Source organism: Nycticebus coucang, chromosome 8 (genome assembly GCF_027406575.1).
Source record: "Nycticebus coucang isolate mNycCou1 chromosome 8, mNycCou1.pri, whole genome shotgun sequence".
Lineage (NCBI taxonomy): Eukaryota > Metazoa > Chordata > Mammalia > Primates > Lorisidae > Nycticebus > Nycticebus coucang.
In genome coordinates, this window is record NC_069787.1 from 83,984,880 (window position 1) to 84,003,729 (window position 18,850).

Sequence of the window (18,850 nt, forward strand, 5' to 3'; positions counted from 1 at the left end):
AATTTCAACCATTGATTGTGAATATGTGAGACATTTCCTTACTAGGAATCACACACACTTGCAACTTAATCTCAAGCAGTTTAGATTAAAAAAGACAGAGTGAAAGAAAACGAGGGGTGATATGGTAATTAGTTGGTGAATATGGGGAAGAGTATGAGGATTACTTTGTGCTAGTTCTTGCAATATTTTTGTTAAGCTTGGAATGATATCAAAATAAAAATTAACAAAGAAAAATTAATTATGTACTTGCTAATATTTCTCCTCATTCACACAGCTCCTTTTAGGAGAATTACATGCATTTTTTTCTCCCAAAATACTTGTCACGAGTAGGACAGGACTGAGGATTGGAAAGTTTTGTTAAGTATGTGAAATTAAAACCTAACAATATGGGCGGCGCCTGTGGCTCAAGGAGTAGGGCGCCGGTCCCATATGCCGGAGGTGGTGGGTTCAAACCCATCCCCGGCCAAAAAAAAAAAAAAAACCTAACAATATTCTGCACTTAAGTTGAAGACCACTCTTTGCAGATCTTTAGCCACTTTTATTAGGTATGGAGAGTTATTAGATGTTCAACTTGAAAAAGGTCAGTTTCAGCTGGACATAGCTGCTATCGTGGGAAAGATTGGGTGGTGAGCATGTGAAGTGCAGTGTATGAAGGGTAGGACATGGGAAAGGCTAGATGCTGCTGGACAAACAATAACTACTAATAATTACAAGTACTGTGAAGGAGCAATGACAACAAGAAAAACATTTTAAAGCAGCATCTATCTGAGACACTCAGGAAAACAGCTTTCATGAGACATCCCCTTCCCCATCCCCACCCTGGCCTGTATGGGACACAGAAATGGTAAACTTACAATCACAATGATAAAGTCGAGCCAGCACCAGGCACTGGTGAAATACTTTGTAAATCCAAAGGCTACCCATTTCAGACCCATCTCCAGAATAAAAATATGTGTGAAAATTTTGTCAGTACAATTTAGTAGTGCTTGGATTTGGGGTCGTTCTTTAAGGTAAACATCTTCAAATACCTGAAATGGTAAAACATAGCCATAGGCTGAGTTGATTATTTATAAAGAACTCCTTGTTCACTTCACTTTTTACTTTTCTTCCTTGTATGAATAAAAACTAGTATCTCTCTTGGTGATGAGGTTTTCCTCAAAAGATAAGAAGGCTGAACTTTTCCAATGGAACCAATTCCTTGAGCAAATGAAAATGGAAAACGAAAATTCTATTTTCATTCTCCCAGCTGCCATAGCAGCTCTATTCAATGCCTTTCCATTGCTTACAGCACTGAGCCCAAATGCCTTAGCCTATACTTTAGATTCTTCCAACCACAAGGCCCATCATCTCCTGCCACAAATAGCCTCATCCCCTCAACCCAGAATTCCCTACAGATATTATCATTTTGTATGTACACCGTGACATATCAAATTTGGGAAGCTCTGGGCTCGAGCACCCAGTGAAAATTACTTGTACTATTAAACATTCATTAAGTATGATTATGAAAAAGAGACATCCTGAATTTCAGAGAGACCCTTTTTCATGCTCTATCCAAACATTTACCTCACCCAAAGTATGGGTGATTATTCAGGGTCGGGTCTATAGAACTAGGGTATAATCTGTCCTTTTGAGCATTATGGGCTGCTGAGACGAAAGAAAGGGAGAATGTCTGGCACTTAATTGGCCCAAACATTTAGGGCAACACTGAAGGCAGGAAAGAAATCAGCCCTTCTCTCAGGTACCATGGTAAGCTTGCAGCCCCACATCCCTGGAAAAAAAAGAAAAACAGTCTCACTTGTAACTGCCAAGTGGGATTTTGCTGGAGAAGGCCCACTATCTCCTTCTCTGCCCTGTCAGCTCCTCTTTAACCTTAAGATCTCAGCCTAGCTGATATCTGCTGTAGGAAACCTAACCAAGGACTGGGTTAGATGCACCCTACAGGCCCCCATGCTACCCCCTGTTTCTCTGAGTATATCATTTAACTTCCTACTCTATCTTGGTCTATAATTGCTCCATCTATCTTTTCTACTCAACTCTAAGCTCGTGGAGGTGAAAGACTTGTTGTTTTGTTTACCTCTTAAGGAAAGACAAATTAGAATGATATTCGCTGTATATTTCCTCCCTTATTTTGGAAGCTTGGCAGTAAGCTGACTCAGCAAGTCTGTGTTAGCTCAAGGGATGAGCAGACTGATATCAGCAACTGAGTTTCAGAAAATTCTGCTTTGTAACTAGGCCATTTTCTGACCCAGGAAGCTCCCATTATTGCATAGTTGCCTAGACCAGAGCTTCTCAAACTCTAACGAGCCCAAATCACCTAGGGAACTTATTACAATGTAAAACTGCATTTCTAAGACTCTTTCTGGTGATGCTGATGCTACTGGTCCATAGACTACCTACCAGTGTCAAAGACTAGATGTCTCTTGTCCTCAATTCTCTACAAATATGTACAGGGGCTAGGTCCCTCTCTTGGCACCTTCTGCATTGTGTTTTCAGTCTCGCTCTGCCCAGCCTACACTTGCTTTTCTGAAGGCAGATGTGAACCAGGATTGTGTGTGCTCTCTGCTGTATCTCTGGCTATAAATTATCTCTTTACGGCACCATGGAGCATTTGCATGTGGCCTTTTGACAACACCACTGCTTTCCCACTAACTATCAAAAGTACCATTTGTGGAATGAATAAAAGAAACCCTACCACTTGAATAAAAGTAGATGGTCAGTGAAAACATAATCACCAGAAGATTATAGGTAAACCTAGACCCAAGACTAGCACTAAAAATTAATCTGGATGTTTTAGAGAAATTTTCTTTTCTGTTTGAGTAATAATTTATATTGCAGTAAGTAGATAAATGGAGGTCTATGTTGATCACAATCCCCAGTGGATCTGGTATATATTCATCTTTCACCTAGAGATTGCAGAAGTGTAAAGCACAAACCAAAAGGTATGGGTGTGGGAGAGCAAAACATGTCCCATCCCTTCCATTTCCTAGTGACATTTTGTGCAATAATAAAGGTGAACTCATTTGACATAACAAATAGCAAGTAAGTTTAGTTCCAAATTACTTACGACCATTATAAGGAAAGGCACAGGTAAAAGGGAAGGAGAGAGGAAAGGGAGGGAAAACATACGTAGGAAGTAAGAGGAAAGATACTGTCCTCCAAGAAAGGAGGGTAAATGGGGCAAGAAAGACCAGAAGGTGTGGATAGGGGGCAAGGAATTAATGACTCTATGGGAGTGGAAGCTGTTGGGTTGAGAGTTGTTTACAAACATCACTGGGATTCACACCACACTTCAATCCAGAAGGACCATACATGTTCAGAGGTATCTCATTATCTTTCGTATTAAGGGATCATGAGTGATGGAAAATACCAAAGCAACTTATCATATCTTAATCTGGATCCTGTAGCCATCTCCCCTAATATTTTATGTTTTAGAAAGCAGCACTGTGGTCTTCAGGAAAAAGGACAGTATGAGGATTGCTGCCTAGAGGAGGAAATATGTAGCATACGATGAAAACGTCTAAAAATCTTCCAAGAATGAGGGGTAGAGTAATGGGCCTGGGCTCAAGGACCAGACCATAGTGGCCACTTTGAAGCTCTGGGTTGGGTTACTCTTCCACATAACACATCTTTGGCTTGAGGGTTGAGCATGACTCCAAAAGTTGTGCAAATCCCCACCCGGTGAGAGAAACAACAAGAAGATCCCACTTTCACCTGGTCTTGTACATCCATGGCACTCTGTAAGGGATAAAGTCAGAATGTGGCTCCCCCAGCTGCCCTGATGCCCAACATCCCCACGATACCATGATGATTTACCAGTGTCCCACTGCTCAGAAGAATCACAAAGATAATAAAGCTCTCAAACCAACTGTGTTTCACGATTTGGTAGCAGGTTTTCCGCAGGTTCCACCAAGTGATGCAGGAGGACTTTGTCTTTTCCATTCTACAACATGGAAAGGAGCAACCCAGGCCTGAAAGCAATCAACAATAGCAATATTATTAGTATCTGTAATAATACTCCCACACTTTGCTCCTTCCTATGTTCATGTCCCTTGCATGTGACTGCTCTTTAATGGGAGAAGTAGAGTAGATTTCTAAAACCTTAAATCCTGGCTCAGCCATGTGACTTGCTTTGGCCAGCAGAGTGGAGTGGAAATCTCAGAGTGCCAGTTCTGAGCCCAGGCCTTGAAAAGCCTTGCAAGTTTCACGTGCTCCCTTGCAACCTCTCAAGGGAGATGCTAACCATTCCGGCTAGCCTCATGGTTCTGGGAAAAGAATGATAATCATATGGAGCACAGTCAAGCTGCCCAGTTGGGCCCAGGCTTTATAAGTTGACTCCCAGGCAACAACACCACTCTAAAGCCAGTTGAGGCTAGCAGAGATCACTCACCTAGATCAGCTGAATCACACAGGCACATGTTATTTTATTGTATGTCACCAAGGTTTTGTGGTTGTCTTCCATGCCACATTTTTTTCATTAATAGTAAATAGATTTTGTCTAAAGAATTTGGGGGAATGAGGAGAATAGCCACAAGCTTTGTGAGCCACCTAAGCTTCATGAAAAAATTTGGTCAATTATCAGGATGTTTACAAATAGCTGAGCATTTGTTCTCAGCACACATAAGCCTTCAGCATGAACCTCATCATCCTTCTCATCTACTCTCTGTTTCCTCTTCTCTAAATTCTGCTGATCCTTACTTCATAGTGGTGACAGCAATTCACTCCTTTCCTCATCTTCCTAAGTGAACTATAAACTCTCCTTTATCCCCTTTCTCCTTCCATCTTTCAGAACATTAATAGGTTCATCTTCCAAAAAGACTATTTTTCCTTACTTGTCCCTTCTTCAAGAAATCCTCCTTTCTTCTCCATCTCCATGGTTGACACCTATATTGTATACCTCCAGGGCGAGTCAAAATGTAAATCAGGAGAACTTTAATCTATTAAAAATCCTTAGTCTGTCCTTTATCTAGCTTTGGGGCTGTCAAACAACTTGGATTATGAGTTTGAAACTCAGTCTTTAGGTTCTTTCTAGGCATAGGTTAGTCCTAAACGTGTAGAGCAATTTCTTTTTGTCTCAGGTGAATCTTTTATTATTTCAAATTGAGACAAACATTTTTTTCAAAGACAGTAGCACATTCATTGTCACAAGCATATTAATATGTCTATTTTGCAAGAAAGAATATACTACAAGTCAGCAATTTTTAATTCTTAGATTACTTTATTAATTTGTTAAGTCACTTATTTATTTATGAATATTTGTTGAGCCCATTACCTGCATCAGATTCTATTCTCCCACCAGAGATACAATGTTGATGAAATCACTGCCTTTGTTTTAAAGAACCTCATGGGGAAGACAGATATAAATAAATTCTTCATGATGAATGCAAAACATAAGGAAGGCCCATAGAAAGAAGCCACTATATCCACTCAAGGAATTAGGAAGGGGTGCATGTATTGCTTATTATATACCTGATACTCTTCTAGGTGATTTATATTCACTCATTTAATACCCATAACAACCCTTTGCCATATGTACTATTATTATCCTCATTTTATAAACGAGGCAGAGAGAGGTCAACTAAATTGAACAAGTCACACAACTCATAAGTGGAGAGGCCAGAATTTAAGCTCAGGCAGTCTAGCTCCTGAGCCAAAGATTCTGATTACAATAGCCAAGCTCTTCTCTTGGCCTATGACCTCAAATACGTCCTGATAGTGGATGTACTGGGGATTATACATGTAGCAGACATGTTGGTCCAGTGGAATTTCTAGGCAAGTTTTCTAGAATATTTATTCTGCTTGCTGGGCTGCATGAGTATAGCCTATTAAATCAATGATTTCCCAAAATCCCTTCTGCCTGGATCTGACAATGACCCCAGGAATTTATAGATGCCTTCTCTTTGCTTTTGTCACTAGCACAAATAGAAAGAAGTATTTACAAAACCACAGAGTTTCAAAGAACTAAAATCTCATCCAAACATTTTGTGAATTAGATGCAGGCATGCTGCCACTTACCTTTGGGCAAACATCTCTCTGGTTCCCTTTTGGGAACCACTTCTGGTAACTGAAATTGATACTGCAGATCGATGGTGCTACATTCTGATAGTATACTGGTGGCATCAGACTTCTGTATATCAGAAAAAAAGAAAATGTGTGTCATTTATCAAGACTCTCACTATGGTCATACTTAATTCCTCATTGTCTGATTTGTCAGGGTTGAAACCAACTATGCAAAGGCTTCTAGTTATAAGGGGTACCAAGGAACCACCCCTTCTGTTCAGTCCCTTTCTACATGCTATAGCAAGCCTAACTTCAGAAGAGAGTTCTCTAACTACTCTCTTGGATGAATAAGAACAAAGCATATGATGACACAGTTCCTTAACTCTTTTCTTCCTAAAGTTCATAACCATGGGCTTTCTAACACCAATTATGGAAACAAGGTGGTGAAGAAGTAAAGGCTAGTTTATAGATAGTGTAATTTTTCTTTTCTTTTTTTCTTTAATTGATGGCAATTCATTGAGAGTACAAGAAACCAGGTTACATTGATTGCATTTGTTAGATAAGGTTCCTCTTACAATCGTGTCTTGCCCTCAAAAGGTGTGGCACACACCAAGGTCCCATCCCCTCCCTCCTTGCCTCTCTCTGCTCTTCCTTTTCCCACCCCTCCCTCCTTCTTTCACTCTCTGCTCTCCCTTTCTCCCCAGATAGTGTAATTTTTCATCGATCTCAACTCCTAGAATACTAACCGTAAACCAGTGGCTCTCATTGATTTTGTTCTCCAGGAGACATACTGGCCATGTATAAAGACATTTTTGATTATCATAACTGGGGGGATGCTACTGGAATCTAGTAGGCAGAGGCTAAAGATGCTGCTACACATTCTACAATTCACAGAAAAGCCTACACAACAATTAACTCCTATCATAGTAGTAAAGTTGAGAAAACTGGCCTATACCTTTGCTTAAGACTCAATTCTGGCCATTTTTTCTGCATCAATGTGATATTTATAATGGCTATCCTGGAGGTGTGTGGATGAGACACATTCTTTTCCTACAAAAATTACCTTTTGGGGATTCTGTTCAAATTCAGGGAACATGTCAATTTCCACACTTTGAACTCCTGGGCTGGCAGATTTCTTGGTCTCCTGATGGAGTTCATAAGCCTAACACAGAGAATCCCAGAATAGAATTAATATTCCTTTGGGAAATCACACTTGAGATAAAATAAGTTTGAATTATATTTGGTTTTCTGTTTGGCATGAGAATAGTTTGTGACAGTATTACTCTTTTTCTTTTCTTTATAAAAAGTGATCTGCAGCTGGTTAGTGCTGATTCTGCAGCACAGGAGTGAGGAGAGGACCGTCATCTGAGAGGGAACCACACCAGAGCGGCGGTGCCCCGAGGCACAGAGCAGCAGCCATTTTTGGCAACAATAGGGGTCACCCTCAGATATTCCGAAGCCACACCCCCTGTCTCCCTGGGCATTCAGAGGAGACCAGGCATCTTCTCAGGTGGTAACCACCATGGAACAGATCTGGGACTGAAACGCAGGCCCTGTGAGTAAAGGGTTTGCCTGTGGTGGTACCGGCCTGGGTGGAGTGCAGGGACTAGAAAATGCATGCACAGAGCTGGGAAATTCCCAGGGCGGGGCTGACCCAGAGGACCACTTTACTGAGCCTAAGACGCACCTGACCCTCAGGGGATCGTCAGCCTATAGACAAAGGAAGTCAGGAAGCTAGAACTGACACCTAACTGTGCTTCGAATACAAACCTGCAGGAGCAAAGACAGGGCCTGAGGCGCAGGTTCTGGGAACTCAAAACAGGTTCTCTTCTGCAGGGGAATTTAGCAGGGACAGAAACAAATTCCCACAAAGTAGTTCGTTCTGTCAGTAACATCAATCAGGGGTGGAGCTGGAACTGAGTGAACACACCCCAGCCTCCATCAAGCACCCGAGGTTGTCAGGCCTCACCTCCCCCTGGTGGACAGGAGCAAAGCACAGTGGCCTGGCTGAGCAGAAATAGATTTCCTTGTGATTCAGGCAGGTGCAAACTCCTGGAGTATCTATTCACTAGAGGGAACTGGGTCACAGCCCTGCGGGGCTATCAGTGACTGGGTGTGACAGAGGTGCAAGGTCGGGAAGGAGGCATCAACCTTCCCAGACTAATCTATTTGCTGGGTGATTCCTCCTGACTCCACGGAGCACCAGAACAAGCCATATCTGAGCTGTCACCAGACACCTGCGATCCAGTTGCCAGAGACATTTTAAACTCTCCCATCTGAGACAGGTGTTGACTGAGACAATTGATTTAGAGCTTTGAACTGAGCCAATCACCTGAGGACTATTCAAGTGGTGCCCTGGGTGTGTGGTTGTAGGAAGGTTTGATTTTCCTTTTCCAATTGTTGCCTGTGGGGGGCAGGGAGACTTAATTGCTGGTATTTATCCACAGCTGAGACTTCAACCCAGAGTAACTGTTTCACTAGGTTTGAACAGAGACCAGCTGAAAACAAGACAAAACCACTTAGCCCCACCACACCAAACAGGTCTCCAGTTTCTCAGGCCTTGGCACTGTACAGGTCCTCGACAAAGCTCCAGGGGAAAAGTCAAATGATGTAAAATAATGATGGAACTGAGTAAGTGGAAAAACTCTGGTAACATGAATAACCAGAATAGATCAACCCCCGCAAGGGAAAATATGGCATATGTAAATATAAACAGCTGGCCAAGATGTCAGAAATCGAATTCAGAATTTGGATTGCAAACAAGATTAATAGAATGGAGGAAAATTTGGAATTAGAAATTCGAGGAGCAATTCAAAAGTCGGAATTAGACATTCGAGGAGAAATTCAAAAGTTGTCTCAAGAATTTAACAAATTTAAAGACAAAACCACCAAAGATTTTGATGCACTAAAGCAAGAATTTTCAGTCTTCAAAGATCTGAAGAATACAGTAGAAGCCCTCAGTAACAGAGTACAGCAAGCAGAAGAAAGGATTTCTGACACTGAAGACAAAGCTTTTGAATGCTCCCAAACTCTCAAAGAGGAAGAGAAATGGAGAGCAAAAATGGATTGTTCTCTCAGAGAGCTCTGGGATAATTCGAAGAAGGCTAATATCCACCTCATTGGAATCCCTGAAAGTGATGAAGTGGCCTCGCAAGGCACAGAGGCCCTTCTCCATGAAATTATGAAAGAGAATTTTCCAGACATGCCTAGAGATTCTGAAATTCAGATAGCAGACAGTTTCAGAAACCCAGCATGACACAATCCGAATAAGACATCCCCTAGGCATATCATAATTAACTTCACTAAAGTTAATATGAAGGAGAAAATTCTGAAAGCAGCCAGACGTAAGAAATCCATTACCTACAAAGGGAAGAATATTTGAATGACTACAGATCTCTCTGCTGAATCTTCTCAAGCCAGAAGAGGGTGGTCATCGACTTTTAATCTCCTAAAGCAAAATAACTTTCAACCCCAGATTCTGTATCCAGCTAAACTGAGTTTCATTTATAATGGAGAAATTAAATACTTCAATGACATTCACATGTTGAAGAAATTTGCCATAACCAAACCAGCTCTTCAGGATATCCTCAGACCTATCCTCCATAATGACAAACCCAATCCTCTACCACAAAAGTAAGCTCACTCAGAAACTTTTGATCAAACTCCAACTTCCACAATGGTGAAAGGATTAAAAATGTCCACTGGACTTTCAAAAAACTCGATACCCAAAATTTTACCAGACTTATCAATATTCTCCATTAATGTGAACGGCTTAAACTGTCCTCTAAAGAGGCACGTGTTAGCTGACTGGATACAAAAACTCAGGCCAGATATTTGCTGCATACAAGAATCACATCTTACCTTAAAAGATAAATACAGACTCAGGGTGAAAGAATGGTCACCCATATTTCAGGTAAATGGTAATCAGAAAAAAGCAGGCATTGCAGTTCTATTTGTGAACACAGTAGGCTTTAAACCAACAAAAGTAAGGAAGGATAAGAATGATCACTTCATATTTGTTAAGGGTAATACTCAATATGATGAGATTTCAATTATTAATATTTATGCACCCAACCAGAATGCACCTCAATTTATAAGAGAAACTCTAACAGACATGAGCAACTTGATTTTATACAGCTCCATAATAGTCGGAGATTTCCACACTCCCTCGGCAGTGTTGGATCAATCCTCCAATAAGAAGCTGAACAAAGAAATTTTAGATTTAAACCTAACCATCCAACATTTGGATTTAGCAGACATCTATAGAACGTTTCATCCCAACAAACTGAATATACATACTTCTCAAAAGCCCACGGAACATACTCCAAAATTGATCACATCTTAAGTCACAAATCTAACCTCAGCAAATTTAAAACAATAGAAATTATTCCTTGCATCTTCTCAGACCATCATGGAATAAAAGTTGAACTCAGTAACAACAAGAACCTGCATACTCATACAAAAACATGGAAACTAAATAACCTTATGCTGAATGATAGCTGGGTCATAGACGAGATTAAGAAAAAAATAAACAACTTTTTGGAACAAAATGACAATGAAGACACAAATTATCAGAACCTCTGGGATACCACAAAGGCAGTCGTAAGAGGTAAATTTATAGCACTGCAAGCCTTCTTCAAGAGAACAGAAAGAGAGGAAGTTAACAACTTAATGGGACATCTCAAGCAACTGGAAAAGGAAGAATATTTCAACTCCAAACCCAGTAGAAGAAAAGAAATAACCAAAATTAGAGTAGAATTAAATGAAATTGAAAACAAAAGAATTATACAACAGATCAATAAATCAAAAAGCTGGCTTTTTGAAAAGGTCAATAAAATAGATAAACCTTTGGCTAACTTAACCAGGAAATAAAGAGTAAAATCTCTAATTTCATCAATCAGAAATGACAAAGACGAAATAACAACAGACTCCTCAGAAATTAAAAAAATCCTTATTACAGGAAACGTTATGCTCAGAAATATGAAAATCTGAAGGAACTTGACCAATACTTGGAAGCACGTCACTTTCCAAGACTTAGCCAGAATCAAGTGGAAATGTTGAACAGGCCTATATCAAGTTCTGAAATAGCATCAACCATACAAAATCTCCCTAAAAAGAAAAGCCCTGGACCAGATGGCTTCACGTCAGAATTCTACCAAACCTTCAAAGAGGAATTAGTACCTATATTACTCAACCTGTTCCAATATAGAAAAAGAAGGAACACTACCCAACACATTCTATGAAGCAAACATCACCCTGATCCCTAAACCAGGAAAAGACCCAACAATAAAAGAAAATTATAGACCAATATCACTAATGAATATAGATGCAAAAATATTCAACAAGATCCTAACAAACAGAATCCAGCAACACATCAAACAAATTATACATCATGACCAAGTGGGTTTTATACCAGGATCTCAAGGCTGGTTCAATATATGTAAATGTATAAATATAATTCAGCACATAAGCAAATTAAAAAGCAAAGACCATATGATTCTCTCAATTGATGCAGAAAAAGCTTTTGATAATATACAGCATCCCTTCATGATCAAAACACTTAAGAAAATTGGTATAGAAGGGACATTTCTTAAACTGATAGAGGCCATCTACAGCAAACCCACAGCCAATATTGTATTGAATGGAGTTAAATTGAAATCATTTCCACTTAGATCAGAAACCAGGCAAGGTTGCCCATTGTCTCCACTGCTCTTTAACATTGTAATGGAAGTTTTAGCCATTGCAATTAGGGAAGAAAAGGCGATCAGTGTATCCATATCAGGTCAGAAGAGATCAAACATTCGCTCTTCGCAGATGATATGATTGTATATCTGGAAAACACCAGGGATTCTACTACAAAACTCTTAGAAGTGATCAAGGAATACAGCAGCATCTCAGGATACAAAATCAACACCTATAAATCTGTAGCCTTTATATATATACCAACAATAGCCAAGCTGAAAAAACAATCAAGGACTCTATTCAATTTACAGTGGCACCAAATAAGATGAAATATTTGGAAGTTTATCTAACAAAGGACATGAAAGATCTCTATGGAGAACTATGAAACTCTAAGAAAAGAAATAGCTGAAGATGTTAACAAATGGGAAAAGATACCATGCTCATGACTGGAAAGAATCAACATTGTCAAAATGTCTATACTACCCAAAGCAATATACAATTTTAATGCAATCCCTGTTAAAGCTCCATTGTTATACTTTAAAGATATCAAAAAAATAATACATCGTTTTATAAGGAGTCAGAAAAAACCTCGAATAGCCAAGACATTACTCAGAAATAAAAACAAAGCAGGAGGAATCACGCTACCAGACCTCAGACTATACTATAAATTGATAGTGATCAAAACGTCATGGTACTGGCACAAAAACAGAGAGGTACATGTATGGAACAGAATAGAGAACCAGGAAATGAACCCAGATACTTACTGTTATTTGATCTTTGACAAGCCAATTAAAAACATTCAATGGGAAAAAGATTCCCTATTTAACAAATGGTGATGGGTGAACTGGCTGACCACCTGTAGAAGACTGAAACTGGACCCACACCTTTCACCTTGAACTAAAATAGACTCTCGCTGATTAAAGATTTAAACTTAAGACATGAGACTATAAAAATAGTAGGAGAAAGTGCAGGGAAAACTCTTGAAGGAATTGGCCTGGATGAATATTTTATGAGGAGGACTCCCTGGGCAATTGAAGCAGCATTAAAAATACATTACTGGGACCTGATGAAACTAAAAAGCTTCTGCACAGCCAAGAACACAGTAAGTAAAGCAAGCAAACAGCCCTCAGAATGGGAGAATATATTTGTAGGATATGTCTCCAACAAAGGTTTAATAACCAGAATCCAAGGGAACTAAAACGTATTAGTAAGAAAAGAACAAGTGATCCCATCTCAAGCTGGGCAAAGGACTTGAAGAGAAACTTCTCTGAAGAAGACAGGTGCATGGCCTACAGACACATGAAAAAATGCTCATCATCCTTAATCATCAGAGAAATGCAAATCAAAACCACTTTGTGGTATCATCTAACTCCAGTAAGATTAGCCCACATCACAAAATCCCCAAACTAGAGATGTTGGTGCGGATGTAGAGAAAAGGGAACATTTCTGCACTGCTGGTGGGAATGCAAACTAATACAGTCCTTTTGGAAAGATCTTTGGAAAATACTTAGAGATCTAAAAATAGTTCTGCCATTCGATCCTATAATTCCTCTACTAGGTATATATCCAAAAGACCAAAAGTTGCACTATAACAAAGATATTTGTACCAGAATGTTTATTGCAGCCTAATTCATAATTGCTAAGTCATGGAAAAAATCCAAATGCTCATCGACTCATGAATGGATTAATAAATTGTGGTATTTGTGCACCATGGAATATTATGCAGACGTAAAGAAAGATGGAGACTATTACCTCCTTCATGTTTACATGGATGAAGGTGGAAAATATTCTTCTTAGCAAGGTATCCAAAGAATGGAAGAAAAAGTACCCAATGTACTCAGCTCTAATCTGAAACTAATTTATAGTTTTCATACAAAGGCTATAACCCAATGTCAGTACAAGAATTCCAGGAAGGGGCAAGGGAGGGGAAAAGAGGGGGAGGAAGGGTGAAGGGAGGATGATTGGTGGGTCCACACTTATGGTGCATCTTGGATTGGTGCAGGTGAAGTTTACTAAGTGTAGAATATACATGTTTGAACACAATAATTAAGAAAATGCCATGAAGGCTATGTTAACCAGTTCAGTGAAAAAATTTCAGACTGTATATGGAACCAGCACATTACACCTCATGATTGCATTATTGTACACAGCTATGATTTAATTAAGAAAACAATTTTTTAATTAAAATAATAAATAAAAAGTAAAAAAAAGAATTAGAAGGGGTGAGTAAAAAGGAATGTTGACAAAAAGAAGAGAGGCACAGAAATAGAAAGACAGGAGTAACAAAGTGTACAGTAGAGTATTTCAACCCACACCTTAAGACCCCTAACTTCTGGGGCTGCAGGGTTGGGTGGTTGGTTCCCTTGGAGGCAGCAGCTCTTTGCCAGCCTGAGCTGACATGGTACTCCACCTCTACTGAATAGAGAAGAAAAACAAAAATAGTATAAATCCAACCAAAACAAACAAACAGAAAACCTTACAGGATAAAATTGGGGGGAAACCAAATAATGGGCAGAAACACTAGCAAAAATGAAGTTCTTATTATTAAAGAAAGTAACAATGTAAATTATATTTACACTGGATAAATGAAGAAAGAAAGAAAAATCTAGAGGGGAAAAGTTGAAATAATAATAATAATAAAACCAAATCCCAAAACAAAGCAGTGTATATATCTTGCTAAATATTGTCTGGGCTACAGTTCATCTTCTGGGGTATGAGATGCTAATCACAATGCTGATACAGCTGTAGGAGATGGAGATTGGCAGCCTTGCTGACTATTTTGCCCTCAAACCCTGCAGGATTGACAGCCTGAATCTCTCTTCAACACGCTTAAAAGACACTTTAAACCAGGAGTTCTCAAACTTTTAAACACGGGGCCAATTCACTGTCCCTCAGCCTGTTGGAGGGACGGACTATAGTTAAAAAAAAAAAAACTATGAATAAATTCCTATGCACACTGCACATATCTTATTTTGAAGTAAAAAACAAAACGAGAACAAATACAATTCATACCGCTTCATGTGGCCCGCGGGCCGCAGTTTGAGGACGCCTGCTTTAAACCATTAACCTTGGCTAAGCAGAAGCTTTTTCAGGAAAGCACGTGTTACTAGGATCTCTCCTGAAGTGGCTGCCCTCTTATCCAATACACCAAAACTAGCCTCACTCTATGCCCCTGAGGGCCAAGCTGCAAGGCAGCCCTCCCACTGCCAAACACTGAAAGTTCCACTCTTCCCCAGTGTCTCAGTCCCGGCTTTTGACACTGCTCACAGTCACTAGATCACTTGCCCAAGGTCTCCCAGCCTGACCCTTGCTCTGTGATCCTAAGGGTGGAGCCTACATGGGCAGTTCCCCCACAATGGCTGCACACACGGCCTACAGCCAAATAATATTAGCTCCGTTTCTGCCCAGTGGCTCAATCCTGTGTGCCAGACAATGCTTGAAGTCACCCACACTCTTGTCCAAGTTCTCCCAAGGTAATTCAACTGTGTGAACAAGTGCAAACTAACAAAACAACCCACAGGGAAGGCTTTCCCTGCCTGCAATCTCACTACTGTTGTAGTTACAGCTACAGCAACCCATTTGTAACCACTTATCACTTCTCTACTGCTTTTGTCCTCCTCCTGGGATCCAGAAGCCTCTCACTGACTTTCTGCATCCTCAAAGGGAAGAGCTCACAATCCAGAGGTGCCTGGAGTCTTCTCTCCCCAGTCTCACTGCTCACAGTTGCAAAGAAGCTATTACTTGGCTGCCATCTTGCTCTGCCTACCTTTAACCTTCTAAACAAAACAATTTCCAGCCCAGGATCTTATACCCTGCTAAACTGAGTTTCATTTGTGATGGATAAATCAAATACTTCACTGACATCCACATGCTGAGGAAATTTGCCATGACTTGACCAGCTGTACAGGAAATACTCAGACCCATTCTTCATAACAATCAACAGGAGAATACACCATCAAAGTAAACCTATCCAGAAATTAAAGAACAAAGCCTAGCTTCCACAACAGTGAGAGGCATAAAATAAAGATCTGGACTTCTGAAAAACAAGATGACCAAAACTCTGCCACATCTACCAATTCTCTCAATTAATGTGAATGGTTTGAACTCTTCTTTAAAGAGGTATAGGCTGGCCAACTGGATAGAAAAACTCAGGCCAGATATCTGTTGCCTATAAGAAATGCACCTTACCTCAAAAGATAAAACAAGACTCAGGGAGACAGGATGGGCAATGGTATTCCAGGCAAACAGAAAGCAGAAAAAAACTGGGGTTGCAATCTTGTATGCCGATACAATGGAATTCAAACCAACAAAAATAATTAAAAACAAAGATTGACACTATATACTGGTCAAAGGAAAGAAAAAATTTCAATAGTTAACATCTATGCACCCTATCTGAATGCTCCTGAATATATAAAACAAACCCTAACTGATCTGAACAATATGATATCTTGCCACACTATAATAGTTGAAGATTTTAACATCCCATTGGCTGTATTGGACAGATCCTCCAAGCAGAAACTAAACAAATAAATAAAGAACTTAAACAAGACCCTAGAACAAATTGACTTACAGATATTTATAGAACACTTTATCCTAACAAAACTGAATACATATTCTTCTCATCAGCTGATAGATCATCTTCCAAAATTGATCATATTTTAGGACATATGGCTATACTTAACAAATTCAAAGGAATAGAAATTATGCCCTGTATCTTCTCAAACAATCATGGAATAAAAGTTGAACTCAACAGCAACAGAAATATTCATACTCAAATAAAATCATGGAAACTAAATAATCTTATGCTAAATTATAGCTGGGTCATAGATGAGATCATTAGATTTCTAAAATGAAACAATAATGAAGACACAAACTATCAAAATCTGTGGGATACTTCAAAGGCAGTCCTTGGAGGGAAATTAATAGCATTAGATACCTTCATCAAGAAAACAGAAAGAGAGCAAGTCAACAACCTAATGGGCTATCTCAAGTGACTGGAAAAGGAAAAACAATCTAATCCCAAACCTAGCAGAAGAAAAGAAATAACCAAAATTAGAGCAGAACTAAATGAAATTAAAAAACAAAGAATTATTCAGAAGGTCAGTGAAGCAAAAAGTTGGTTCTTTGAAAAGATTAATAAAATTGATAAACCCTTGGCTAGACTAACCAGAAACATAAAAACAAGATCTCTAATAAAAACAAGATCAGAAATTATAAAGGGGAAATAACAACAGACACCACAGAAATATAAAAGATTCTCAACAATTACTATAAAAAACTTGATTCCCAGAAATATGAAAATGTAGAAGAGATGGAACAATATCTCAAAGCACAATGCCTTCTAAAACTCAGCCAGAAAGATTTAGAAATCTTGAATAGACCAATGTCAAATACTGAAATAGCATCAATTATACAAAATCTCCCCAAAAAAGAAAATTGCTGGACCAGATGGTTTCACACCAGAATTCTATCAAATCTTCACAGAGGAACTGGTTCCTATAATGCATAATTTTTTTCAAAATATAGAGAAGGAAGGACTCCTCCCCAACACATCTATAAAGCAAATATCACCCTGATCCACAAACCAGGAAAGGATCCAACAGAAAAAGAAAACTATAGAAAAATATCATTAATGAATATTGATGCAAAAATATTCAACAAGATATCAGAAAACAGAATACAACAACACATTAAAAAGGTTATACACCATGATCAACTGGGTTTTGTCCCAGAGACACAAGGTTGGTTCAACATACACAAATCTATAAATATAGTACGCTACATAAATAGAATCAAAACTGAAGACCATATGATTCTTTTAATTGATGCAAAAAAGGCTTTTGACAATATCCAGCATCCTTTCATGATAAAAACTGTCAAGAAAATAGGCTTAGAAGGAACACTCCTTAAACTGATAGAGGTTATCTAGAGCAAACTCCTGGCCAATATCATATTGAATGGAGTAAAACTGTAAGCAATCCCACACAAACCTGGAACCAGAGAAGGATGCCCACCATCTCCATTGCTATTTGACATAGTGTTGGAAGTCCTAGCCATCGCAATCAGGCAAGAGAAGGAGATCAAAGAAATCCAAATGGGTACAGAGAAGGTATCTTCACAGATAACATGATCTTATACCTGAAAAAACCCAGGGATTCAACTACAAATCTCTTAGAAGTGATCAAGGAAAATAACAGCGTCTCAGTTTACAAAATCAATACCCACAAATCAGTAGCCTTCATATACGCCAATAATTGTCAAGATGAGAACGAAATCAAAGACTCTATTCCTTTTACAATAGTACCAAAGAAGATGAAATACCTGGGAATATATCTAACAAAGAACATGAAAGATCTCTACACAGAGAATGATGAAACTTTGAGAAAGGAAATAATAGAAGATGTCAACAAATGGAAGAACATACTATGCTCATGGCTGGGAAGAATTAACAAAGCAATCTGTAGATTTAATGTAATTCCCATTCAAGCACCAATACAATACTTTAAAGATCTGGAAAAAATAGTACTTCAATTCATATGGAACCAGAAAAGATTCTGAATAGCAAATACAGTTCTTAGAAATAAAAGCAAATCTGGAGGCATCATGCTGCCAGACTTCAGATTATATTACAAGGCTATAGTGATCAAAACAGCATGGTACTGGCACAAAAATAGCGACATAGGTCTATGGAATAGTATAGAGAATCTAGAGATAAACCCAGGCACATATCATCATTTAATCTTTGATAAGCCCAAAAAAACATGCACTGGGGAAAAGGATCCTTATTTAACAAATGGTGCTGGGAGAACTGGCTGTCTACATGTAGAAGACTGAAACTGGACCCACACTTCTCACCATTCACAAAAATCTATTCTTTTTGGATAAAAGATTTAAATTTAGGACACAAAACAATAAAAATTCTAGAAGAGAGTGTGGGGAAAACACTTGAAGATATTGGCCTGGGAAAAAATTTTATAAAGAAGACACCACCCCATCCCCTCCCCCCAGTAATTGCAGCAACACCAAAAACAAATAACTAGGACTTGATCAAGCTAAAAAACTTTTGCACAGCTAAGAGTACCATAAACAGAGCAAACATACAGCCCTCAGAATGGAAGAAGAGTTTTATATGTTATGAATCTGGCAAAGACCTGATAACTAGAATCTGTAG

At 39.0% G+C, this 18,850-nt stretch overlaps 1 protein-coding gene across 1 annotated transcript in view; it reads right to left on the reverse strand.

Annotated features, from left to right (window-relative positions):
- SCN11A (sodium voltage-gated channel alpha subunit 11) overlaps positions 1-18,850 on the reverse strand; it is a 94,254-nt gene that overhangs the window by 33,363 nt on the left and 42,041 nt on the right. Inside the window, exons 16-19 of the mRNA XM_053599839.1 lie at positions 7,061-7,159; positions 6,013-6,124; positions 3,814-3,968; positions 855-1,028 (exon numbers count right to left, since the gene is read on the reverse strand). Of these exons, the coding sequence (XP_053455814.1) occupies positions 855-1,028; positions 3,814-3,968; positions 6,013-6,124; positions 7,061-7,159 (540 nt within the window). The remainder of the gene's footprint in view (positions 1-854; positions 1,029-3,813; positions 3,969-6,012; positions 6,125-7,060; positions 7,160-18,850) is intronic.